This window comes from Pteropus alecto, unplaced genomic scaffold, assembly GCF_000325575.1.
Source record: "Pteropus alecto unplaced genomic scaffold, ASM32557v1 scaffold3, whole genome shotgun sequence".
NCBI lineage: Eukaryota > Metazoa > Chordata > Mammalia > Chiroptera > Pteropodidae > Pteropus > Pteropus alecto.
Window position 1 is genome coordinate 66,488,306 of NW_006442484.1, and position 27,322 is coordinate 66,515,627.

The 27,322-nt window shown below is 33.8% G+C and overlaps 1 protein-coding gene and 1 pseudogene across 1 annotated transcript in view; one reads left to right on the forward strand and one right to left on the reverse strand.

The window, feature by feature from the left end:
- The window catches only part of PARD3B (par-3 family cell polarity regulator beta), a 905,664-nt gene that overhangs the window by 122,982 nt on the left and 755,360 nt on the right, over positions 1-27,322 (forward strand). Inside the window, exon 3 of the mRNA XM_025039317.1 lies at positions 9,012-9,113. Coding sequence (XP_024895085.1) covers positions 9,012-9,113 — 102 coding nt within the window. The remainder of the gene's footprint in view (positions 1-9,011; positions 9,114-27,322) is intronic.
- Positions 2,825-2,943, reverse strand: LOC112470741 (annotated as a pseudogene).

Consider the following 27,322-nt stretch of genomic DNA (forward strand, 5'->3'; position numbering starts at 1 on the left):
ATGCCGAACTGCTGAAAACATCTAATAATATAGCAGAGATTTCTTCTTTCAAGAAGATTCTCTGTCAGTTTAGAGTCCACAGGAGCTTTCTAGATGCTGTCGGTTTGAGAGTTGGAAGGAGTTTTTAGGAATACACGATTCCTACTCCTCTTTATCTTATAGTATCCTTGAGATATGGCTGTCTAGCCTCTGTTTGACTCCTTATAGGATTAGGGAACTATCTCATCATACAACCCACTCCACTCTTAGATATAGCTCCTTTTAAAAGATCTTTCTTATGCTGCTTCAGTTTACTTCTCTATTGTTTATATACCTTTTCTGGAGAACAAGCCATATCTTTCTTGTGCATGGAAGCCTTTTAATTTGGTGGGACTCTCACATGGTCATGTAAAACTTTTACAGATTTACCTATAAAAGGTCAACCAAAGAAAAAGAGGAGGATAAGAATTTGAATTGTATAGCTATTTCAACTTATACGAGCAATGAGCATATATCCTAGAGGAAGCATGAGATGAGACTGCTGCTACCTCTGTTGTCTCAGTTCCTGTGTATGTATAGGTAGTGCGAGTCTGCCTCTGGCCAGAGAGTGATTCTAAGTGTCGAAGACAAGCAGTTTTCACAAAACTTGGTCTCTAACATAATCTCAATACTTTATCTGGTACGTAAATGAAAAGACAATAACATGTTCCAGTCCTGGATGAAAAACAAGTTGTGTTGGACTTATTGAAAGGAGATATATTTGCCTTCAGTATGGTATCTCCCTGAGGGATTTCCAGGGATAATTTTAACAATAAGAAAAAAATTTTACCTTACCAGATAACTTTAAGAGCTTAGAGCTCTATAAACCATGGTTCTACTATGATTGAAACAGGATTTTACTTTCCTTTTGTGTTCTCCAGTTTCAACAAACCTACATTATGTCTTATGATGAGTGAGCTGACCTATTTCCATTTCCCATATGGGTACTCTCCAGTGAGTTAATAACTGTCTCTTAAATTTTGAAAAAATACTCTAAATGTGGTGTGACCACTTTAGCATAGAGTGAGATTATCACTTGCTCTGTTCTGGACATAGGACTTCTATTATCATAGCCTAAGATGGTGGTAACATATTTAGCAGACTTGTTACACTGTTGACTCATTTAAGCCTGTGGTCCACCAAGACTCAACTGTCTTAGGAGTTTAGAATAGGAGTTTAGGTGTTAGGAGTTTGGAATAACTGGTGGTTAGTGAGCTACATGTTCTGTTAGTAGGATTGTCTGGCATCGCATTTTTTGGGACCTTTACATTCCTTACCTTTTATTTGTGTTAAGATTTGTTCTTATAAGGAAATTTGTTCTAAACAGCTTTTTAGTGATCTTTGTTTATCTGTAGAGATGTCTTGTGTGAAGGGAACCATTATGCATTTCAGTTTGAAAAAGGAAGTCACATTTTTTGAAGCAAAATGTTCCTTTCATTTTTATGTAAACACTTATATAACACACATACAGAAAAGGACACAAATAACCGTGGCCAGCACACACATCAAGAAACAGAACCTTACTCTAGAAGCCTTTGTGTCCCTTTTTACTCACTGCCCTCCGCCTCTCAAGGGGTAACCAGTTTCCTGTCTTCTGACATTGTCAATTAGTTGTTCCTGTTTGTGAGCTTATTTGCATGGAATCTCATGCAGTATGTTCTTTTTTTTGTGTGTTTGGCTCTTTTCGATCAATGTTATGCTGAGAGGTTCATCCATATTATTCCATAAAGTGGTAGTTCATTCTTATTGATATTTAGTATTCTATTGCAATGATATGGTATTTATCCATTCTACTGGTGATGAATATTTGGGTTATTTCCAGATTTTTAGGTATTAGGAATAATCCTATAATGACTGTTCTAGTACATGTCTTTTGGTAATTCTATATACCCATTTCTGTTGGATATATACCTGGGAGTGGAATTGCTGAGCTATGTGGGATGTTTCTGTTTAGCTCTATGCTGTGTTTATGTTCAGATACTACCAGTTTTCCAAAATTATTGTACACTCCCACCATCAGTGTCTGAGAATTCTGGTTGCTCCAGATCCTCACTATTCTAACTCTAATTTTAATCATTTTGGGCAAGATCAACATCTTCACAATATTGTTTCCGTTTTCATAAAACAAGTTTCAATCCATGAAACTTTTTTATTTTTCCTAATATTTTGTAAGTTTAATGTAGAAGTTCTACATATTTTGTTAGATTTATTCCTAAGTATTTGAATTTTTGATGCTATTATAAGTGCTATTTTTTAAAATGTTATTTTTCTGTTTGTTACTGGTTTGCCTTGTTTGCTAAGGTAGTTTTTATTGCGAATTGGTGGTGAATGCTCTGTGTTGCATGTTACGACAATCATCTAACATTTATTATTTTCCCCCCTCTATTAATTTGGTGAATAACCTTGGTTGACTTTTGAATTTTAAACAACTCTTGCATTACTGGAATAAATCCCACTTAGTCATGACATGTATTACTCTTGGTATATATCTAAATTTGATTATAAATGTTTTAAGATTTTTATAAATGTACCCATATGCAAATTTTTGTAATTTTTATAATTTTTTGTAACATCCTTGTAAGGTGTTGGTATCATCATTGCACCGTCCTCAAAAAAAAAAAAAAAGAGATGGGAAATATTTCTCTTTCTAGTTTCTAAAAGTATTTGCATAAGATCAACACTATTTGTTTCTTAAACGTTAGGAAGATTTTACTTACTTACTTTATTTATTCTTGGTTGACCTCACAGATTGCAAGGACCTTGTCCACTTACAACACCCCCCCCCTTTTTTTTTTTAAACTTTTTATGCCTACAGCACCTAGTCGTCCTAGGTGGTCTCCCATCCAAGTACTAAGCAGGCCCGACCCTGCTTAGCTTCCGAGATCAGACAGGATTCGGCTTGTTCAGGGTGGCATGGCCATAGACTGAACATTAGGAAGATTTTAACTGAAGTAATATAAGCCTGATATTTTCTTTATGGGAAAGTTTTTAAATAATAGATTTAATTTCTTCAATTGTTTTTTGTGCTGTTTATAGTTTCTGTTTTTATTGTCAGTTTTCGTAAGTTGTATTTTTTAAATAATTTGTTCATTTTATATAAATTATCAAATTCATAGCTCCAAAGCTTTTACAATATCCTCTTTTTAATATCTGAAAGATCTGTGATGGTATCGCTTGCCCTTTTCCTTCTTAATACTGGACTTTTTTTTTTTTTTTTATCACTCCTACTAGGTATTTATCAATTTTATCAAGCTTTTCATAGAACCAACTTTGATTTATATTTGTTTTATAGTTGCTTATTTCATTGACTTTTGGGCTTTTATTTCCTTTCTTCTGTCTGGATTTGACTAGCCGTTCTCTTTTTCTAGTTTCTTGATTTTTTGCTAATATATACATTAAAGGCCATAAATATTCCATTAAACACTGCTTTAGCTGCATCCCACAATTTTTTACTATTTTAATTATTTTTAATTTAAAAACTATTTTCTCATTTTTATTATTTTTCATCTGTGGATTATTCAAAACTCTTCCTAATTTTCAAACAGCCAGATATTTACTAGATATCTTTCTGTAATTGATTCTTCTGTAATAAGAGAGCATATTCTCAATGATTCTAGGCTGAAATTTGGCATATGTTCCATGTGCACTTGTAAATAATGTATTTTCTAATCTTTTTGGGTGCAATGTTTTGTGCATATGTAATATAAATAACTTAGGTCACTTTGTTAATTGTGTTGTTTGGGTGATTTATATCTTAAACTGACATTTTTGTTTTCTATTTTTCTATCGAAAGTCTCACACTGATTGTGGATCTTTAAAAAAACCTGTCCATTTTGGCAGTATACATGTATTGAAGTTATTATCGGATACATACAGATTTAGAATTGTTTTTAAATTTTTTTCTGTTGAATGGATATTTTTATCATTATGGAATATCCCCCTTTACCTTTAGTAATATTTCTTTAAGTCTCTTTTATCTGTTGTTAGTATGGTTATATCAAGTTTCTTTTAGTAGGATCATAGATTTTTAAAGCTGGAAGTGAATTTACAGATGCACTGATTCACCTTAATTTTATACAGAAATTTATAATTCTGTTGTTGAATTCACCAGGTATTACTTCAACCCAGCATAAACACCCTTGGTCCCATTTTAGTTCTCCTGAATTCTTTGGAAACATACTTGATAAAAGTATGGCATCAGCTCATATTTTCTTCTTTTCTCAAGTTTGCATTTGGTTGATCTGTTTTAGGACTGTGAAGGCATATTCTAAAGTCAGTTAAGGCCAACTCGTACTAAGCTCTATATCCATTGGTGCCTTTTGTAGCTTAATTCTTTCCTTTCAGGTATCAGTGCTACTCTGCTAGGCTTTGCTCAAGCATCATTTTCTGGAACTCTTGTTTTCCCCTACACTGTCCGTGTTTGGTTATTCAGAGACCCTTGCTCTCTGCCTGCCCCAGTCTCCAGACCTGCTCTGATCACTGTGCTTTCCTGGTTACATTCTGGGGCCTCTGATTCTCTTCTGGTCTTGGATAGAAGGGGGAATAACCCTACAGGATTATGATAGATGTAGTTTGAATGCGCATGCATATGTCAAACTACATAATTCTCTATCCAACTTCTAATGCCCCAGGCTCCCTCTCTACTCTTAGCAGAAAGATCTTTTTTCATTGCTTCCCAAATCTAATTTCATGATTATGAGGAATTATGTTCAGAAGCTTCTCTCGCTTATGAAATACTGGACACACTTATGCAAAGACTTTGGGGCCTTCCATTATTGCCCTCTTGTGTCCTCTATCTGGTAAATTGTGCAAAAGGCCATAGTGCCTTCAGATTCACTAATTGTGAAGCAACCGAGGCCCAGAGTAATGAAGACTTGTTTAGATCTGTATACTTAAGTAGAAATCAAAATGGATCTGATCCCCTGTCTTATTCTTAGATAATTGTTCTCTTTGTTCTTTAATCTGAAAAAATATATATATATATATTTTTTTTGTTAAAAAAAAATGCACCTTAGCTCTGCTGTTTATTGAGCATATGACCTTGGTAAGCTAATTCACCTATTCATGCCTTGCGTTCCTCGTCTGTAAAATGGATTGATAATCACTTTAGTAGTCTCTTTGAGGATAAATGAGTTAAATCGTATAAAACATGCAATACCTATACTTCCTGGCCTATAGTGAGCACTAAAACAAATTATCTGCTATTATAATTATGAAGGAGATGATGAAATGGTAGAATCTCATTTTATGGTTACATTCTACTAGATTCATGATAAATTCTGTAAGGAAAATTCTAATTTCCCATTAGCTTCCAATTTATAAATGTTCTTGTTTTCCAGTGGGTAAGATTATTCTTGTGAAAACATTAAGCCACAAAAATCCGGTTGCCTTATTAGACACTGTAATTGCCACTACTGATAACATAGTCCTGCTTCAGTCACTGGCTTTTTCTTTGCCAGGCCCTCCTCCCTTTGGGACCTTGCCACCATTTCAAGGTAGCTTTTTCTCTTCTTGGACCCGAGACATTTTGCTTAGAAACTCCACATTTTCCCTGTCTTTTGATTATTGACATAATCTCAGTACTTGGTAGTCATGGTGCTATAGTACCTGGCTTGCCAGCTTACTCTTCTAGATATTGCAGATGAAAAATTACCGTTCTTCAAAACTTAGGCTAATATAAGTTTTCTAAGGTATAGGGGCAAATTTTATGTCATCTACTCACAGTGAAGAATTTTGTTGCTATTCGTTTCAGTGCCTGTTCGGAACAATTTTTACACTGATCATTAAAAGTACTCTGTAATTGTCTTCTTCCCGTAATGCATATGTTTTTATATCCTTTTCTAGTTCAACCTTATAGACCGTTTTAGTTTTAAAATTCTGGTAAGGTTTAAGTTAACTGTGCATTATTTAAAAAACAGACACCATACTACCAAAAGTGGAGTAAATATAATGTATATTATGTTATTTTTTAATACTTTAATGATCCTAGGAGTGTAAATAATAAGATTTATTGCATAGCTCATATACTAGAGATGCACTAAAATAATTTAAAATTTGTCTGTATTAGAGATATTTGTGCAATATAAAGGTAGATTAAATGTCACAATCATGAAAAATGCAGTGAATTTTTCCAGGTGATTAATTGTGTGAACCATAACATGTATGTGAACATCTTTTCATGTTTGATCAGTTTTATTCCTGATGGTAATAAAAGCAAATAAATGAAATGCAAAATGTTGACTGCAAGGTAATAGTTGATATTTTTACATGCATAAAGGAGTCAGGGTGAATTTATGGTCTTGCAAGGGCTGTCAGCTGCTAATATTGAATGTATATTCTTAAAGTGATCTATAGCACCATAACCAAAATACCATGGGGACAAAATTACAGTTAGTATGTACTGTGTTTGTTGATTTATCTTTCTTGAATGTGTAAAATATTAACTAAGACTATTTTCATATAGCTTTTCTGTTTTTGCTCAGGACTAGATGCCTACTCTTTTCTTCTTTGAAGTATATGCAATGTAGTATCAGTGTGGAATGGGGAGAGTTAAAATTGCAGTCTTTTCAAATTCTGGCAACATGTATTTCACTTAATTTTTTTTGACTGAAATACATGATTCCAAAATGTATCAAATTGCTTTTTTTTTAAACTTGATTTAGTTCTGTAAAACTTTTAAGTACTCTTTTGAATCAAAATTAGAGATAAATGTCTTAGTTTCAAGACATTTGCCTTGTTTTCTAGAACATCTTAGACTCCACAAGTATGTGTGAGGGAGGAATGTGACTTAACCCCATCTTGCTGCCACTTGTCTGCTACTCCTTCTGCCACTGATCAGATCATACCCCCTGCTGTTTCCTGAGTTTCAGCGTGTTAATCAGAGCCTTTGGTTTTCTTCTCCTCATTCCTACCCTAGGCAGGAAGAGAGAGGTGTACTTTAACTTGTACTGCAGTTGTTGGGGGTAATTGTGTATGTACCTCAGTCTTAGTTGATAAAATCTGCTTTTACAAACTGAATATGAATAGAAAGCGAACTTAATAGCTGTCTGCTTTTAAGTAATTGCATATGAAAAAAGCAAACTCTTTAGACTACATCATCTTTTATAAACAGGTTTAAAATCAACAGATTTTATCTACAGTGCTGTAATACATCAAAAAACAACTCAATGGACGTTAATATAAATAAATTAAATTGAACTCCTTTGGTAAGAAGGCTATTTTTATAAGGAAAATGCAATACTCTGTAGATTTCAGTCAGAAGTCCTGTGTAGATTTGGAAAAATATGTTGCTCATGGCATGGCCACAGCAAAAAGATTCACTTTCCAAAGGATACTGGGGGACTTCTTTCTTGCTATCTTTTCTGTATAGTCTAGTGGCTATTGCATAGTGCCTTGTCTACTCCAGTATTCTATTTAGAACACAGTCTATCGTACTTAGCTTACCTTTTTATAGCATAATCACCTCCAGTTGGCAAAGATTTCTGATTAAAGAATGATTGATGGGTACCTTATACTTTTCTTACCTGGTTGTATAATCACTGCTCTTATCTTTGTGATCTCTATCCGGGCATAAAATCAGGCAAAGTTTCCTAATAAGTCATGGGTGTTTCCACCTATAAGCCTAGTATTAGAAGCAGAAGAAACTCCTTTTATTTTACTTGGAATAACTCTTGAATACTCTACAGAGAACTTAATTTTGAAATGTTGAAAGCCTAGCTGAGGCAAATTTCTTTTTTAAAGCCTATTACTTTATCAAGTCAGATTACTGAAAAGCTATGTACTTGGGACACATTTCAGTAGTCTTTTGAACAGATATTTCAAAAGAATTATTTTTATAATGGTATGGGTTAGTTAAAGAAGAGGCTATGTGACAATTATTTCTATTAGTTTTTGTAAAATTGCACTTGAATTCTGGGGGTTATGTTAGTTCTTAATACTTTATAAAGATTCATGTGGTAAAGGCTTAGGGCTTTATCCTTGAATAATTTTCATCTCTTCTCACAAACTGGTATCTATTCCTTTATTAGAAACAGTAATTTATAGATAAAAATTTCTCAGTTTGAGAGGCTTTCTAAGAATTCCAGAACCAAATTGATTATAGGTTGGGTATTCTGGTAAAAACCTTATCAGTGTTCTTCTCTGTTCATTGGTTCATGTTCTTTTTCATTATTATAATGTTTTACTTTCATATCTTTTCTGGAAATGGACAGTGCATAAATAACTGAATGAGCTACATTATTTAATTCTAAGCTATAGTATTAGTGTGTATAGCCATATATCAAATTGAGAAAATAATTCTTTTCCTTAAGCTCTATACTACTAAACAGTTTTTTTAAAAACAGTGCTGGGAAATCTAAATTAGTGCCCCAATTGAGTGAACCCCCTATTCAGTTCTGAACACGGTTTGAGTTGCTGTCAATTTACAATAAATGGAAACCAGTGCTGGAGCTCTTGCTCCAAATATCACCGCAGATCTCAGAGTTGAGGACAAACATATAGCATGGTGATTTAAACAGGTGAAGAGGTCGATGTTCACGTCATGTCACCTATACATTCCAAAGTTATGGCTATTGCCAACACATTTCTGCCTTTTGATTTCTTCCCTACAGCTTTGGGATCTGTTTGAACTTCCAATCCCAGTTTCAGAAAATACCCTCAAGAAGATCTTTGTTTTCCAAAGTATCTTGAGATTACCTAAATTGTGGGCTCTGAAAAATTCCTTGATTATGCTCTTCAAATAGCTGACCAATTTATTTTTGCTTTGCAGTTTATCTTCTAGGAAAATTGATGAAATATTTTGATTTACTAATTTCTGTTAAACAGGACAGAAATGCCAAATATTTATCCAAATGAATCGATAACATTTGATTTTTTGTGTTTAAATTTTTTTGGGGGGAGCCTATTTTTAATGTGCCATTTTTTTTCTTTTAAAGTTACAATATATTTTACTTTTTAAAAAATTTGAGTTATGAAACTTGTTGGTTCTACTACAGGATCCTGGCTACTGGGTGAAGATTCATCATTTAGAATATACAGATGGAGGAATCCTGGATCCAGATGACGTCTTGGCAGATGTTGTCGAAGACAAAGATAAGGTAGATGACTCTAAAATTGTCACTCTTTGTTTTCTTCTATAGAGCTGTGTGTTTTCTAGAGATTGAGATCCTTAACGAACTCATATGTCAATTATTATTAAAAGATGCCAGCTGTTCATGTTTCACCTGGACAGCCCATAAATCAGAGTTCTCCATCAGATGTTCAGAAAAACTTTGTCAAGGTTTGGGAATCTGTTCATGGTGGTCTAATTAGCAAATGCTTCATTCCCAAGAGTTCCTTATCTGTCTCAGTAAATTAGTGTCAGGCTCTGAGGCTTTTGGAGTTCTTGCCATTGTTGTCTTGAGTTTATTCTTGGCCCTTCCTAGATGTGCAACTCAATGTCTGAGATTTGAAAATGTTTCAAAGTAAAGAATACAGTGGGAGAAGAAAGTCTTATGAAAAACTATGGTGAGAATTTTTGTTAAAATAGCTGACAAGCAACTATCTTTTGTGATAGTTTTTGTTTTCATTGATAAAGTAAACATTAAATTGAATATTCCAGGAAGTTTGAACATATTTTGCCATCTACTTGAGAATAATCCCATTGTAATTATCTTTTGGGGGGGATTTTTCTTCTGATGTTGAACTGAAAAAAGGTATTGAGTCGAAATACACTGGATTATTCCTATTGAGACACATCGTTTATTACTACCTCTGTGCTGGGTTAATGTGTCCTTCAGAATTGAGCTGCAGCTCTGCCTGAGGCATTTTGCTTGAGTTTCTTCTACTATGTATCCTTAGTACTGTTTGTACTAGGCTAAATTATATCCGTAGACATGTTTCTCTATTTTTTTATTTTTTGTAATTTCAGGTAGGGCCGTGTGGGGTGTGTGTGTGTGAACTAACTGGACTGGAATATAAATAAGTGATTTATTAAACTCAGGTAAAATTTAGATTTTTCCTTCTCCATAAGATCTTTTTGGACAGTTGAAATTTACATTAGTCTTTGGAGACATTCTACCTACTTATTTTTTTTATTTTCTAACTGTTGGGACTCAATCTTGATTTGCCTATAATTATAATTAGCTATTTCATTAGAGACTTGTCTCTCTAAATAAAGATTGTAAGCTCCTAGAAGACATGGACCAGGAGATTTTGATTTCTTTTGTGTTCCTTATATTAATAATATCTGGTACAAATCTTACCCACACTCTATTCTCAAAGAACTCTTAGTGAACTGATGAGTAAAAAAGAGAACTTTATTCTCTGTATTTAACTCCTGCTGTACATGATTTTTTTTTTGACATTTTATTTTTAATTCTTATTTTTCAATTAGAGTTGACATTCAATATTATATTAGTTTCAGGTGTACAGCATAGTGGTTAGACATTTATATAATTTCTGAAGTGATCCCCCCACTTTTTTCTGATACCCACCTGGCAACATACATAGTTTTTACAGTATTATTGACTATATTCCCTATGCTATACTTCACATTCCCATAACTGTTTTATAACTACCAATTTGTATTTCTTAATCCCTTCACCTCTTTCACCCACACCCCAGCCCCCAGCCCATCTGGCAATCACCAGTTTGTTCTCTGTATCTAACCCCATCCCATCACCAGTTTGTTCTCTGTATCTATTAGTCTGTTTTCATTTTGTGTATTTATTTTGTTCTTTAGATTCCACATGTAAGTGAGATCATAATGTATCTGTATTTCTCTGTCTGACTTATTTGATGTGGCATAATACCCTTAAGGTCCATCCAGGCCGTTGCAAATGGTATGATTTCATTTTTTTTTTTATGGTTGAGTAATATTCGTATATATGAACCATAACTTCTTTATGCAATTTTCCATTTATGGGCATAACCTTTGAATTACTATTTTTGTTTTCTTTGGATAAATAACTGGTAGTGCAATTGCTGGGTCATGTGGTAGTTCTATTTGTAATTTTTTTAAAAAAATTTATTTTATTATTAGTTTCAAGCGTATAGTACATTGGTTAGACATTTGTATAGTTTATGAGATGATCCCCCTGATTACTCTGTCTTCCCTCTGGTTCTCCATCTAGCCATCATATTAATGCTAACTGCATTCTCTATGCTGTGCTCCCCATCCCTGTGACTATCTATCAAGTACTAATTTGTGCTGTGCATGATTTTGATGCATAAGTGTTGTTTATTGTTTGGTCTTATGTTCATAACTTTAAAGGAGCATTTTCACTTCAGTGTTTCCCTGTTTGACTTTCTGCTGCTTCTCTATAGCCATATTCTTCCTTTGAAATATTCCGGGCATTTGTGTTGTTAATGAATAAGGTCTTCCTGTCTCAAATTTCACTGATATCCAATGTATTAAAATGAACAGTAAGAAGAAAGTAGAGAGTTTAAGAAGGGCCAGAAGAAAATGTCTCATCCCAGCCTCATCTAAGACCTCATTATAGGAAGGATGGTTCCATGAATAGTGCCCAGGGAAATAATTTGTCCTATAGAGCTCTTCCTTTTAGACAATTCTTTTTAACTATCTTGGCAATGAGCTTTTAAACCATAATCCATTTACCAGACACAGGAGCAGCATTATTATAATCTCTGTTTTAAAGGGACTTCACTACCACTACAAAATAAGATGAAAAAGTGAGATAATTAGTTCGAATCCTAGCAAAGGATTAGTGCTGTTTGGGTTCAAGTTTACCTATTTCTGTAATGTATTTTAACTCTTCTGCATGAAGAAGCCTAACTGGTATTATTCTACAGAGTTGGTGAAAATTTACACTTACGATATTGCCAGAAAAAAATTGTACTCCCATTTGTTTCTTTTTTAAGGTAATTTAAATGAAAAGGAGAGCATCACTTATTTTTTTTTTTCTGACATGCTCTCTGCAGTCAAAATTTCCTCATAGTCCATATGACTAATGTAGAAAGAAGTCTGCTAGACTTCATTTTACCTTACTTTTTTTTGTCAGTTTAGATTAAGAAGTAATTAGAAATAATGCTTCTGGATATTTAATGACATGAAATTCACCCAACATCCTTTGAGACAATATTGAGTTTAGATAAAATTACAGCTCACCTATCTTCAAATTGGCTAATAATCTCTTGCAGTTAGCATACGGATAGAAAGCCAATCCAAAGAGACATGGATGGATGTATATAGTCCTTGTGCCAAAGCCCATATACCTCAGTTCCTAGAAAGGACTCTCACTATAGGTGAGAAATGGCAACCTTTGCAGCTTAGCTTGAAAGGATGAGGCAGGAAAAACAGACACAGAATCAGAAAGCAGCATAGGTTGAGGCCACCCAGTACACTTTGTAAAGATTGAAATTAGAGGTTAAATCATTTTCTACTTAAAATCAGACAAGGAGCTAATATAGTTTAGTCAGTTTTCTAAAGAAATGAGTTTCTAAACTTCTGGCAGCAGTAGTTTATAGTTTATGTGCGGTCTTAACTCTGTTATTCCTTTGGCTAACACTGTGCATGGTGCACACATGGTGTCTCTTTGGGAGATTTTTTTTTTCTTCCTTAACTTGCTTTCCCATTAGAGCCCCTTTACAGGCAAGCCATGTTTTTACCACAATGCTCTATTTCTATCCATATTTTGTCAAAATATTTTTGGAGCAGCTTTGGAATTTTGCATCTTATGATAAATAATATTTGTGTAAAATTTGTGCTGAAACTTAATAATTATCCAATGTGACAGTCATTCTCAATGTTCTTTAGTTTTATGTATCAGTCTGATGATTCAAGTTCATTGGGATAGATACCTAAGAGTTTCTAGCCTTACAGTGTCTCTTTCCTGGCTGCCCAAGGCTACTGACTTAGTTTACCTAATAACAACTTAATATTTTATTGAGCACTAACAGTGGCCCAGAATGTCTTTGGCACTTACATATTTTATTTTAGAGCAACCCTGCAGGCAGGAACTATTTATTACCTCTATTTTTAATTTCTGATAATAGCCACAGAAATTGTAAGTGACTTGCCAAAGACTACACAGTAGTATCTGGCAGAATCAGATTCTAGAACCTAGAATTTAAATTTCTACACTCTATTTTGTTCTTATACAATACACCAAGCAGTATATTGGGTGTTCGTATCTAAAGTTTCTAATTAGGAAAGTTCATCAATCATAAATTAGCATAAATTTATTTTTACACAGTTACTATCATTTTTAAGAAAAGATAATAGGACTATGGTGTATAACAAAATTAATTCAGAATTACTATGTCATGCATGTATAGTGAACTTCAACTATCTTTGCCTACAGCCTGCATCTAATTTCTTGTAAAGGGCTTCCAGTTTTACCTCTGTTGATTTCTCTTGCATCCCCTTTTCCAGGTCCCAAATTACTCAGTTCAGGTACAGTTTAATTCTAAGTAGACTCCATAGAGTATATTTGTTGTAAAATCAGTATATGCAGTTTCATAGATAAATCTTTGTTCTACTAACTACTTTTCAGATAGATTGCAGAGTGCACAAATTACATGCTGTGCTGTCTGCAGTAGGCAGAATAATGTCCCCCAAAGATGTCTACATCCTAATCCCAAGAACCTGTGATTATGTATGCTACATGGCAAAAGGTTTTTGCAAATGTGGTTAAGTTAAGGACCTTAAAATTGGGAGGTTATTCTGGATTATTTGCATGGGCCTAATGTAATTACAAGGGTCCTTATAAATGGAAAAAGAAGGCAGGAGAGTTAGTGTTAGAGAATTAGGATGTGAGAAAGAGTTGACTGTCCAACGTTGGCTTTGAAATTGGACCCAAAGAATGCAATCAGCTTCTAGAAGCTGAAAAATACAAGAGGATGGGTTGTCCTGCAGAGCCACTAGGAGGAACACAGCTTTGTTAACACTTTGATTTTAGCCCAATGAGACCCATTTCAAACTCCTCACCTCCAGAATTACAAGATAAATTTGTGTTGCTCGAAGCCATTGTATTTGTGGTAATTTTTTATAGCATTAATAAAACACTCACACACTGTCTCTTATCCAATTTAAACTTTTAAAGTGATGTTGGTCTACTCCAGTTTCATGCTAACTGGGCTTTTACAATCTTGTAGGACAAGGGAAATATCTTATATTTTAGGTTAGTTGATTGTTCTGTCTATCCCTTCCAGAGTTCATCACAAATCGATTCTCAATTCATTGGGGGAGCCTTCATCTCTGGGCCTTAAGTGTTATTCTGTTGTATTGCGTAGAAATCATTTCGGTGCCACACCCAGGAGCTATGTAATATTCACTTATCAGTTTCTCAGCGCAATATGTAAAGGCCCTAAGAAGCCTAAAGATTGACGTTTAATAAGCTACTGCAAAGCTTATTGTTCATTATTGCTATTTTTGAGTATGAGAACCTGTGCATATTGAACTTTTTTAATGATTGTTTTCCTTGTTAATTGTCATTACTATATCTTGATTTGGTTGTATAATAGAGAAATACTGCAATGTATAACTTTTATTATGTAAATTGGAGTACTGCCATGATTTTACTAAATATACAAAAGTAAAACTATATTATGTGGTAAAATGAAATGGGAGAATGCATCTATCTTTGACAAAACTTTGAATGTCATCGGAGTTCATTTAGAGAGATGTCAAAATCTGAACTCCAGCGAGGGTTGTTGGCCCGTAGAGGGTGGGTTGGCTTCCTGGATCATAGGCTATCTGGTACTCAGATATTACTGTTTCAGTTCAGCTTTTTTCCTTATAAGTTGTATGTTTTTGGGCAAGTTTCTTCATTTCTATTAGCTTCAATTTCCCTATTTGTAAAATGGATGTAATATTAATTTTTATCTTATAGGCTTAGTGTAGGCAAAATATATTAAGTTTTAAGTACAGAAAGGCATATAGTAAGTACTTAAATATTAGGTATTATATTAATAGTATTATTGTAGTAGTGTTATTAGTGTATTTTTTACCTGTGTGCTTTGATTTAACCATTAAATGTTTTAAATTTAAGTATTCAAACATCAAATAAACTATTTTGCAGTGCATTCTGTTTTGTAAACCCCATATTAAATTAATTTAAAAGTTATTAAGTTGTTTAAATTAATAATTTTATAGGATTCTTTATTATGATAAAACATTGGATTCATATATCGAGAAGTCATAATGCCAGTATGACTAACGTTAACATTAAAATAAGAAATCTATTATCAGAGTATAGTATTTGGTACTATAAAAAATATTTAAGATCTAATGTAATTTCGAAATGGAGACTAGTTTGCACACTGAGTGAACCGGTGACCTAAAACCAGACACTGTCCAAGTTGCTTTCTGAGCACGCTCTGTTGCCCTCTAGTGGAGCCCATAGATACCTAGACACCAGCTTACCATAGATGCTCCCTGAATGTGATGATGTATTTGGTTCTATTAATTGTTAATATATTTTTAGTACAACCCACAAACTCAGTTGTGGATAGTAAAGCAGAGTTTATATTTCAACCAGCAATTGTTACTTCTTCATAGTCACCAACCATACCGATATTTACTTATGCTTTTTGAGTTTTCTTAGAAGGGCTAAAGCAAAATCTTTGCATTTGTAAAACTCCCTCTTTTGGTTTAGACTTCTTCCCACCTTCCTATTCACTGGTTGAAAGTTCAGTGTGGCTGATTGTGATGAAGTATAACTTTTTCAGTGTGCAGTTAAACAATTTATGAGATATATTGTGTTTTTCTGGAGGTAGGGGATGCTAAATTAAGCTAGGCTCCTTAAAAAAAAAGGTCTTGAATTAATTACTTCATTTTTGAGTCAACTTTTTCAATAAGACTCCCATTTCAAGGGGAAACACCTATTTTAAACCCTTGACTTTTAACAAATTAGAATATGATGTTTTTTTTTTCTTTTAAAGTTTTTCTTTGGTTCACAGGTATTGAAGTTTTGAAATCACATTTGAGAAGAAACTTGCAAAATTAAATAAATGCAGAGGCCCATTAAAAAACTAAAGGATTATCTTGACCAAGAAATTTCATCTCAGTCTTTTAGAGGATATTTTCTGCTTGTTGAATTACAAAATTATAGAATAATAATAGAATAATAACCAGAACAGATCTCAGCCATCATATGGCCTAAGCCCATCATCTTGCAAAAGAGAATTGTCTGAACCAGGAAGAGCTTAAAGGGCTCCATGTTTCCAGCCGATGTCTTTCCATGCCTGCATTTCCTCCTTAGCATCCTGATAACATGTGGTGCAGACTGAAACTACCCAGTTTCCTTCCTCCAAGTTAGCTTCCAACATTCAACTTACTTGTTTTGGTCAATAGGAACGTCTCCTAGCCTTCTAGGTTTGAATATGAAGTTGTCTTTAAATTTTAGTTACTTAATAAATCTAATCAATCTTTCCTTTAACCTGTTTTGTTCTTTGTATTTCCACAGCTACCAAATTTAAATCCATAAAAGCTCATTCAGGTTACCTAATTGATATAGAATTGGTGGTCTTGCCTTTAATTTTGTCCTTTCCCTTCAACTGTTGCATGGCGTGAGTGCAAGCAGAGTGGCTAAGAGCTTGGATTCTGGACAGCAAAGGCAGTGCATTTTCGGCTCTGTGTGTGTGACTTTTGTCATGTTGCTTAACTTCTTTGTCTTTAGTTTCCTGAAGGACAATTGGAGCAAAAGATAGTACCGGTTTTACAAGTTAATACATGTAAAGTGTTTAAGAGAGTACCTGGCCTGTAGTAAGTCAGCACTATGTATTAGGCTTTATTACAATTAATGTACTACTATCGTTAACATAGATTACATTATTCCTAAAGTATTGCTTAAGTCATACCATTCCTTCCAGTGTATACTGAATCAAGTCCAAACCTCATATCCACACATTATGTTCCAAGGTCTCAGAATGCCCCCAAACTTTCTGTCTCAACCTTTTGTAACCTTAATAATGAAACGACTATACTGATTGTTCTATGTACCGTGTGCTTTCTTACTCCATAGCTTTCTTGGTGTTTCACTTGTCTAGTCCATCACAGCCTGACTCCCTGCCTATGCACTATTCATTCTATATGTTATAGAATGTAAGCTTCATGAAGAGAGGATCTTTGTTTTGTTCACTGCTGTATTCCCAGTGTCTGTAGCAGTGCCTGGCATTTCATAGCTGTTTAGATAGTTGTAGAATGGAGCAGAATGCACGCATGCATGAATGAATATGTATATGTTTTCAAGTCTTGAGTAAGCCATTTAACCACTCTAAACTCAGTTTTTTTTCCTTTATAAATGATATCCTTTTCATAGTATCATTGGGAAGGTTGAGAAGTTGTATGTGAAAATTCAATGGAAATTATATAGTACAATGTACACGTAAAATGTATTTATTTCTGCTGCTCGATTCTTATTGATCTTTCAAGATCCAGGTCAAATTGTATTTTTTTCCAGTCATTGTTTGCCAAACATCCCAATCCTACGTAGATTTTCTGTGCTCTGTAATTTTTTAGACATCATTAGGTATTCTTTTTTTTTTTTCTTAAATACTATTGCCTAATAACATTTATCAATTATCATCTTGAAATTCTTAAGAATTTTATTGTGATTTAACTTAAGTCTGAATTTTGTATCCCTAAATGTCTTATATGCTCTTTTATGACTGGAATGGTCTTTTAAAATATTTTTTAACACCTGGACTTCTTAACTGTGGTTTAGTGTTTAAACATGTTTGATTTTAGTTAGTGATAGAGTTGAAACTAGAATTGGAGATTTCTAATAGTCCTTTTTCTTTCACCAAACTATGTTGTCTCTTTTAAATATTTCATTAGGAGGCAGTTTGTGGGCATGTTTCAACCCCAGCACAGTGCTTTGGAGTCATTGCCTTTGTGATCTTACTTATGGCAAAGACAAATGGTGTTGGGAGATGGTGATTTAAACCCAAGCAATCTGGATGGTGATCATATCAAATATATACTCCCTGGTGCCTTCTGCAGTTTAGTAGGTTGGAAACTATAAAGTGTGAGTTTGTGTGTGTGTGTGTGTGTGTCTGGGGTGTGAGAGAGAATCTGTGTTCAGATGTATGTGTGTGCAGAGTGTGCGTGCTTGTTGTGCACGTCTGTGATGCAGTTTTTACCAGAGGTTAAAAAGAAAATATCAAGTTTGATGGTGCTGTTAATTTAGCTAGTCTTTTTTAAAATATAAGAAAATGTTTAATATATGTATAAAACATCAAGTTTGGTTTGAGGGAAAAAGACAATAAAACTTGAGATTACAATAATGTTTTACTTAGAGCTAAAAATGTAATTCTAAAAAAAAAAATCAATGAACATTTTCACCATTATAGCATGCCTATAGCCATGTGTTACGTTATTAGACCTAGCTCTACCAATGTTCTCTCTCACATTAACTTCTTTCTAAGCTATTTATATAAACATATCTATGCCCAAGAGGTATGAGACCATTATTTTTTAGATACATCTATTTTTGACTTACATAACTTACAAATGGCAGTTTTATTAAAATACCTGAAATTACACCAAGCGGAAAGTTACATAAGTTATAAAACATCCTTTTTAAAAAAGGCAAATGCCTTTGGGTGCTAATTGGGCATCACATCAACAATATCTAAGTATATATCATTTTAATCAGATTTCATCCCCCAAATATCTAGCTAAAATCATTTCCATTAAAGGAATATTGTAGAGCGTTATGTGGCAGAGCACTGGGCTTTGGCAGTTTGAATCTAGGTTTTTCTTATTGTTTTAACCTTTCCCAACCTCAGTTTTCTCAGTAGAAAAATCAGTTACCCTTGTCCCACCAACCACACTGGGTTAGTAGGATGATCACATGAAATTAAGTGTATGGTGACACTTTGAACTATGTTGTACCAAACAACTATAGTACTTTTGTTCTTATCCCTTAAATCAGGGATCCTGAGGTATTTAGGCAAACATTTACTTGTTTGTCTTCATCTTGCTGTGGTGTAAGAACACTGAGCCAGGGGAGAGAAACCTGAGAGAGGTTTGGAAGGAAGGAGGCAATTACATGAGAAGAACAGTCTTCTCTTCTTGTCATCCAATGAGGTGTTCAGGAAAGAAGGGACCTCTTTAATTGGGAAAGAAGGCAGAGGTGAGAATTACAGGAAGAGTCAGGTTTCTGAAAGGAGGAGGATTGAATTTGTCCTGAGAAATTTAATGGGTGGGAAGAAAAGATATCATACACACAAGCCAGGACAGAATATACTACAGTACAAGGACACTTTCCCAGAGCTTTAGGAACCTGATAACTTTTGTGTAGATGTGTTTACTACCTGGTTCCTCTTAATGACTGGCTTCAGGTTTCTTAAAATGGAAAGAATCTAGGTGCTTCTTAAAATGGTGTGTGTGTGTGTGTGTGTGTGTGTGTGTGTGTGTCTGTCCACCTTAGAATAAGAGAGATCTCAAGAAATAAGGTGAAATGTTATGAAAAGAAAAGCACCTGAATACCTGAGATCCCATGATTTAAGGGAAGAAAAAAAAAACAAAAACGGCTGAGATACTGCTCAGCACTGACAAGTGACTCCTGAAACTTAAACGAGTAATTTTTTAGTTCTTTGGTATTTTCACCAAGAGATATTAGCTATTCAACAATTTTTTGAGACTAGCCATGTGCCACTCTCCTACTATGCTAGTTCTTCTATTTCCATGAGTTCAGACTCACTTTATATTATTAATTAGCTATACTGTGAGTCAATTAGACATTTTTGGGCTGCTCTTGGAATCAAATTAATGTTTATAACACTTGTATTGAGGTATGTGTTCCAAATTTCATTTACACGTACAGATGCCTTACATTTATAGATAAATTTTTAATAAATAAGAATATTTAGTTTCCTTAGACTTGGCTTTTTAAATTGTTGCTTTTTAAAGTCCTATATAGGAGTATATAATTTTCTGTTTAAAAAATAAAGTGTATTTCCCCACGATGATTATAGAAACTTCACTTAAAGACTTTTGGCAGGATTACTGAACTTTATGTTTACTGCTTTAATTTAAGTTCTCTTTTTAGCATCCCTTGTTTTGATGTCATGAATCAATTTTGAAGAATCAAGTGACATTTCCTTAGCAATTCAGAAAAAAGCCTACTTGTGCAGATTTTAATCAGAGAACTAAAATAGTGTAGAAGCTTGTTCATATATAATACCTATTAATCTCAATTCAAAATATGTTACAAATGAAACACACATATTTACACAATACTTAACCATAAGCAGACCAGAAAGATTGCAAACTATTATGATTTTAGATGATTCTGATAGCCCAACAATCTGAAATATGCAGGTGTATATCTGAACAAAAAGTTGAATCTCATAGTTCTCGATAACAGGGTTAGAACTTGATTTTCTAGACTCCTAGCTTAGTGTAGCCACTGTGTACCAGTTCAAAATGAACCTAACGTGATGGTATAATGTGGTGTTCTAAAGAGCCCATCTTTTAAATGGAAACTTTGCAAAGCTCTTGGGCGATTTATTTAAATATGGAAGTAATGTTACTAAGACTGAGGAAACTGGAACTGCACTTGAGAAGAGAGGATTCAAGGGAACCAGCTGAAACTATCCTCAAATATTTGAGTGATCATAGAAAAAAATGAATAAATTCATGCACTGTTATCCCAAGAAGTTGGGCTCATGAAGTTTTAAAGTCCGTGTCAGCTCAATAAAATGAATAGCTCTTCGATAAAGCACATGCTGCGTTTTAAAGCAGACTCAGTTATTGAGGGTATATAAGCAAGCCTTGAGCAGACATTTATCAAAAATTCCACTTTTAGATTTGGAGTTTCATTAGACCCTCTATAGACCAACTATGAGTCCATGAGGCATGCATTTCAACCTAGAAATTTAAGGTTGGCCTATATAGCTGATTATACTGCAGCTATACTTTTGTTTGCTTACCCAGCATACATTCTCCACTTTCTCCTTCCTAGGAGAACTCTGAATTTGTTCAGGTGTCTCTCTTGCTTCAACATGCAACTCATATGGTTTGGTCTGTATGACCACCCATCTCCGAGGGTGAGTCTGGATGGTCCTTCATCTGCAATCCAGTTCCCTGTGCCAGTGATTACTTTGAGAATGGTCATATGATTCAGTTTGTGCCAAAGATGCTCAAAGAGAGGTTTGCTGAGGCTTTCGGGGTAAGCTGTTTCCTTCATCTTGCGGGAGAAGTTTTCTCTGAATTTCATTCTGTTAGTGGCTTAGAACTGCTGCAGCCGTCTAGCTTCTAGCATGAGGTGGTACCCATCCTGGGAGGAGAGCTAGAACCCAGGGCATCTCAGGGACATGGCCTCTGAGCCAGTGGACTTAGTCAACTCTGAAGTCCATCCTAACTTGGAACCTCTAGTTATATGTGCCATGTGTTACCTTATATTTAAGCCTGTTTGAGTCACATTTTTCTGCATATCACAGATTAAGGTTGCCCAATTGTGACCTACTATTACAGGAGTTTGGGTTCCATTTTCCCACTCCCGTTTATTCCCACTCAATTAGTGCATATTTATTCTTCTCTCTTTAGTTCTATATATCTTTAATTTGAAAAAATTTCTGAATTTTGTTCATGTTTCTTCCAAGTTACTTAGCTATTTCCTTTCAGAAAATTTCGAACTGTCGGTGAAAGAATTAAGCCCCTTTAGGTTAAAATGTATGTTTCCATTGTTTAGTTTGCACGACTTGGATTTAATAGGAAAGATTTAACGTGGAATTTTTCTATTTGGTGAGAATTGTATCTTTTATGTGAAATTCTTTATGATCTATGGTTGTTGATCGTTTTTTAGAAAGAAACAATTCATGATATTAAACTATTAGATTTATGCTTGTCTTAAACTCATTTCACTCATTCTTTCTTTCAAGAATTATACATTGACAATCAATATTCTAGGGACTGGGGAATCAAAGTTCTGTTTTCAGCCTTTCTAGATACTTAAAACATAAATAGTTAAGTCTTGTGTACTTTAGAGAGGAACACAGAAGCTGTTATTCTCAGGTATCTTTTCTTGATCTAGTCTTTCTAATTTTTATTTTAACAACATGGAAGAAATATTTGCCGCTAATCTTGAAATGTTAGAATTTTCTTTAAGTAGATGTAATCTTATTTACATCAGAAAATAGAGACTATGTTTAAAGCAAACAAGTTTAAAAAAAAAAAACAAAAAACAAAACTCAGGAGGTTTAAGAAGTTTGCCAGAACTTGGAATGAAGTATAATAATCTTTTAAATAATTCTGCAATGGCATGAGATAATGTAGTTAATACTTCAGCTTCCCCTAAGCAGTGAAGAAGTTTTATAATTATCAGGGTTTTTTCAAATCATCCAGAAAAATGGAGTCCTTGACTTGACATATGGTTTTTTTCCTAACTTTTACCTGTCGTAAAGAGGTATCTAGGTGTCCCTGGCATAGCAAGGGCAGCTAGGGAGCCCTGGGCCCCTAGATCCGGTAGAATGGGTTTTTTTTCTATGATCAAGGCAGTGGGAGTGGTCACAGCATTGGGAATCTTTTTGTGATAAAGGCAATGCATTTTATATACAAGTAACATAAAGACAGTGGTTCTTTACACTGTGACATTTCAATTGTGATCATTCTTTGCTAAAGTAGCTACATGGCAGTTAAAATCAGAGTTCTTTGAGCTAGCTGCATAACTTTCCCTTCTACTCAAACTACAGGGATATTTTGGTGCATTCAGAAAATGGAGGTTAAGTGAGAAGTGTTGGGTTTGGGGTCATGAATGTAACTGGTTAGAAAAATAATTTGCAGATTTAGTGTGCTGGAAAAAGAAAGTGCTGTCATAAACGTCAAAATAAAACAAGCAACAAAGAATAATGTGAATAAGAAAGTGATAGAAAAATGATAAAATAATATTGACATTTCCTTAGGGAGACCTAATGTCAAAGGCATAAACACTCAAGCTATTTAGATGTCTCTTTCCCAAATGGAAACTTCTATTTAAGGAAGTTAAGTATTTAACGGCAATGATTGAACATAATGGATGAAATATTTTGCACTTGACAGAGACTTCAATCTGAAATGAATCTCGTACTCATATATAATGCATTAAAATATGAAATGGAAATTCTGGTTGGCCAAGTTTTAATTTTAAGTTTTAGTATTTTTTTTTAATATAAATGTAAACAAAATTTATCAAGTTGAGTTTCAAGAAAACAGACTGGGAACTTGTATACTTCTTGCTACATTGATATTTGAAATGAGTACTGAAGTAAAAGTAGAATAGTAAACATCCTAAGATACTGTTTTTTAAGTCTTTGTTGTTCATTGGAAGTCAGAAGTCGAAAATGAATATCAGATTTATTGGAACAAATGCTTATGGAAGTCTGTTTCCTGGTAATTTAATTCAGCATACTGCTTAGATTTTTCCAGAATTAAATATTTTCCTCCTAAATGGAAAAAATGTTTCTTTTATTCAACTATAGTATCTTATGGCCTGATGTCCCCAAAAGTAAACATGTTAATTTGGCATTTGGAATTTTTTAAATTTGTTATAACTTTATTTGAAAATTTAATTTTTATACAGTTAAAATAATCATGGCTAGAATATCTAGAGCACGATTTTATATGTGCTTTATATGAAATACACTTTATATGAAATAAATAACAGATTTTTAAAAAATTGATAGTGTCTCCATATAAGGAGAGGAATGTAGCTCTGGATTGAATTTTTGACAAACAGTCTTTTATTATGACATCTAGTTGATTAACACTTCAACCAAATCATTGTTTTAAAATATCTCCTTTCACTGTCTAATAGATGTAGAGCTGCAAGCATACACAAAACCTGGCATCTACTTTGTACTCCTCATCATTCATTTTGGGACAATGCCAGTGCCTTGGTTATAGTTTTAAAGTTCAATCTAAACGCTTTAAGAATTCATCTACGGCTAGACAATTTTTATACATGACTTTCTTTGAGTGACACAGATAGTGTCAAAACAAACAGTATCTTAAGCATAAAAGGTGGTAGGACAGGAGTTTTGAACAAAAGACACCTTTTCAGGTTTTTTTCTTTGGTTTAAATTATATAAAATTATTTTACTACTAGAAATTTAACACCTGTGAAATGTCAAAAATTAAAATACAAAATACCAAAATCATCTGTAAACACAAGCAGAAGTAATCATCGAAAACCAGATATATAAAATTTTTTTCACAGATATTCAAACATTAATATTACATAGTTACTTTTCATACAAAATTGGTAGAGTTACATGCTTTTCTATGACTTAATAAATCAGTTTGCAATGTGTTTATTCTTCGAAAGGTGATTTTAATGTCGGTGTAATGTTCTCTCCTTATTTAAATGGAAATTTTTAGCTTCTTTTTATATTTTTTTGCTATAATTCTGGTCAATAATTAGTTTACAGTAGGTAAATTGTAGAAGCAAGATGTATTTTCAGTATAAAAATCTTAGGATATTTTAAGAAGATAACTTTCAGCACTTTAAGTATAGAGTAGAATTCCTGTCTAGAAAACTGTCAATGACTACGTTAATGGAGCTTACTGAGCTGGTTGCTTACCTGGGCAGCTATATATTGGTTCCGATCTCTCACGGTGTTTGGAAGAAAAATTTCCATTTGTTTTACAAGAGACTAGTAGTAAATTATTAGCCGTAATTTGCTTTAAAAACATTTCTCCCTTGAAATATATATATGAAGAATTTAGGGCAAGTTTAACTTTTAAATCAGTTTTCTGTTTAAAACATCTATTTTCTGTTAAGCGTTACTTTGTTGTGGATTTAATTTAACCATTGTCTGGGATTTATTAATGCCATAGAATACCTTTTTTCACAAACTGAGAAGAAATGTATTTGTGGTTGCCTTCTTCTGAGGAAGACTTTCCAAATATGAAAATAGTTATTATGGAATTAATTACAAGATCATAATTAGAATACCTTCTATGATTCTAATTAGAATTTATTTTGTTGAGAGTTTACCAAGTATGAGGCACATTGCTGAAATAATTACTTACATTATCTCATTGAAGCTTTGGGATTATTCAGTGAGGTAGATCTGTTGTCCCCATTTTACAGGTGAAGGAACTACTGCTTAGAGAGCATGCCCACGGTCACAGAGCCAGTCTATGGCTGCGTCAGGAATCAAACTCAGATGTCTCAAGCCAGCGTTCTTAATCACTGTGCTGGACACAGAGTTAGCTTTTTCATGCTCATGGTATTTGGAACTCTTGAATTTTCTTTGTACTGGTTCACGTATAAAGTTTTTGTACCATGAATCCATACCCATTATGTAGTTTATGTGAAAAAGCAATAAGATGCCTCTTGTTAAAGAGATTGGGTATGTAGGGAGAAGGGTTGGGTTGGAGAGTCAAAGGAAGTGACAACTAATTTATTTCTGTTGCTTTATGCTCTTGTAAAAATCATAAAAAAAAATTGGTTGTGAATCTCTTTACTTTTATGAAATATTTTAATTTCTGTAGAGTTGCCATGCATTATTCAAGATTATGAGATGATTTGAATTTCAGGAGCAGACAGATTTTCTGATGAGGATTTCAAGCTGTGTAATTATGAAACCCATATAGGTTAAAAGTTCAGAACTCGTTAGCTTAATCATTAAAAAATAACCAATTTCTAAGCCTGGTCTGTCATTTCATAGGGGTACAGTTACACTCCCACTTACTGAGGTGCTCCTGGCTTCTGCCTCAGGTCCCACTGTGTCCCAAGAGTGTTCATGACTACCTACCACATAGCTTATCCTATATTACTGCATAATTTATAAAGAAAATTTGTATTTTATGGTAGTAAATTTGATACTATAAAGTAAGGCACATGTCTAGTAATTTCTTTAACACTTTTCTTGGCTCCTTAAAAATTCAAGGAAGTTCACGAATGAGTGCCAAATATCAAAAAAGTTCATTGGAACCTGTTACATGGTGTCAGAGCATACTATTAGGAAATAAATTGTAAAATTCCTTCAGAAAAAGCATAAATGTTTCAGAATAAGATATAAGGAAATGAATGTTCAAGTAAAAGAAGTAGCTCATAAAGGAGCATTTCTTATTGTGGTGAAATATATGTAACAAAATTTACCATTTTAGCCATTTCACTGGCATTAGGTACATTCACGTTGTTGTACAACCCTCACCACAGTCCATCTTCAGAACTTTTCACCTTATGCAAATATTATTGAGAATATGTTTGGATTCATAGAGATGCTTAGAACTGTTAAAGCTTTTGACTTTTCAATTTATGACTTTAAAATTAACTTTGAAGTTGGAGCTTTTGTTACTTCAGGTAAAACACATGACACTGAATGATATAAAGGAAATCTTTGCCCAGCTTTTGAAATACTGTCAGGGTCATGTTTATTTTCTTTGAGATGCAGTGATATTGAGGGGAAAACTATATGCACATAAACAGTCTTACAAAGACCATTTGAGATGATTAAAGATACTGTGATCAAACAGTTAAAGATGGAAAATAAAATATGGTATTTATGAGATTTTTGACTGGCATGAAGATTTTAATGCATATTATCTTGCTTTACTAATCAAGGTGATTGAGATGCACTTGCCTGTTAAGTAGAAGTTGCTTTCGGCTTATAGTTATCAGAGATTTTACATTTATCTTCTTTTCATTTGAATGCTACATAAACCCTTCCCTTTAAATCTGAGAGGGTCACTATTTTTTTTTTCTTAGAGTAATACTGTTACATGTTGAGAATATATATATTTTTAATGCTTAGAGAATGATAACAAAAAAAGAATTATTTATTGGTTCATTTCATGCTTGGTAAGATTCCAACTGTCAAAACATTATAAAATTTTGAACCTAGAGGCACATTTCATCACCAGAGTACTAATTACTGCAGAGAACTGGAGCGAGTTATTATGTAGTAGTATTTATTAGAGCTGCCCAATTTTAATATTTTTTGGACTAGAGACATTTAAATAAAAGGTTAAGCTGTTTTGGCACAAAAGTGGGAAGAAAAACTCACAATGCATGCAACACTGTCAAATATAATATAGGAAGGGAGGAAGTAATTGAAAATTAGCCACCTACTTACACTGAGACTCAACATCTTATTTTCAGAGATGCCCTGAGCATGGCCAATATTATTCTTGATTTATTTTCATTTTGTTTAGTATTGGGCACCTGCTTTCTGCTAGGCACTGGTGATGTGAGGAAAATGTGACAGACAAGTGTTTCCCTTCAAGGAGCCTCAGTTCTTGCAGGGATGGGGGAAGAGACAACAAGCAAAGCAGCAACAATTATACAGCAAGTAATGCATGGTAAGTGCTATAGAGACCAACATAGCAGAGTAGATGATTGGGGGTGGTGGGGGAAAGGGCATTTTAAGT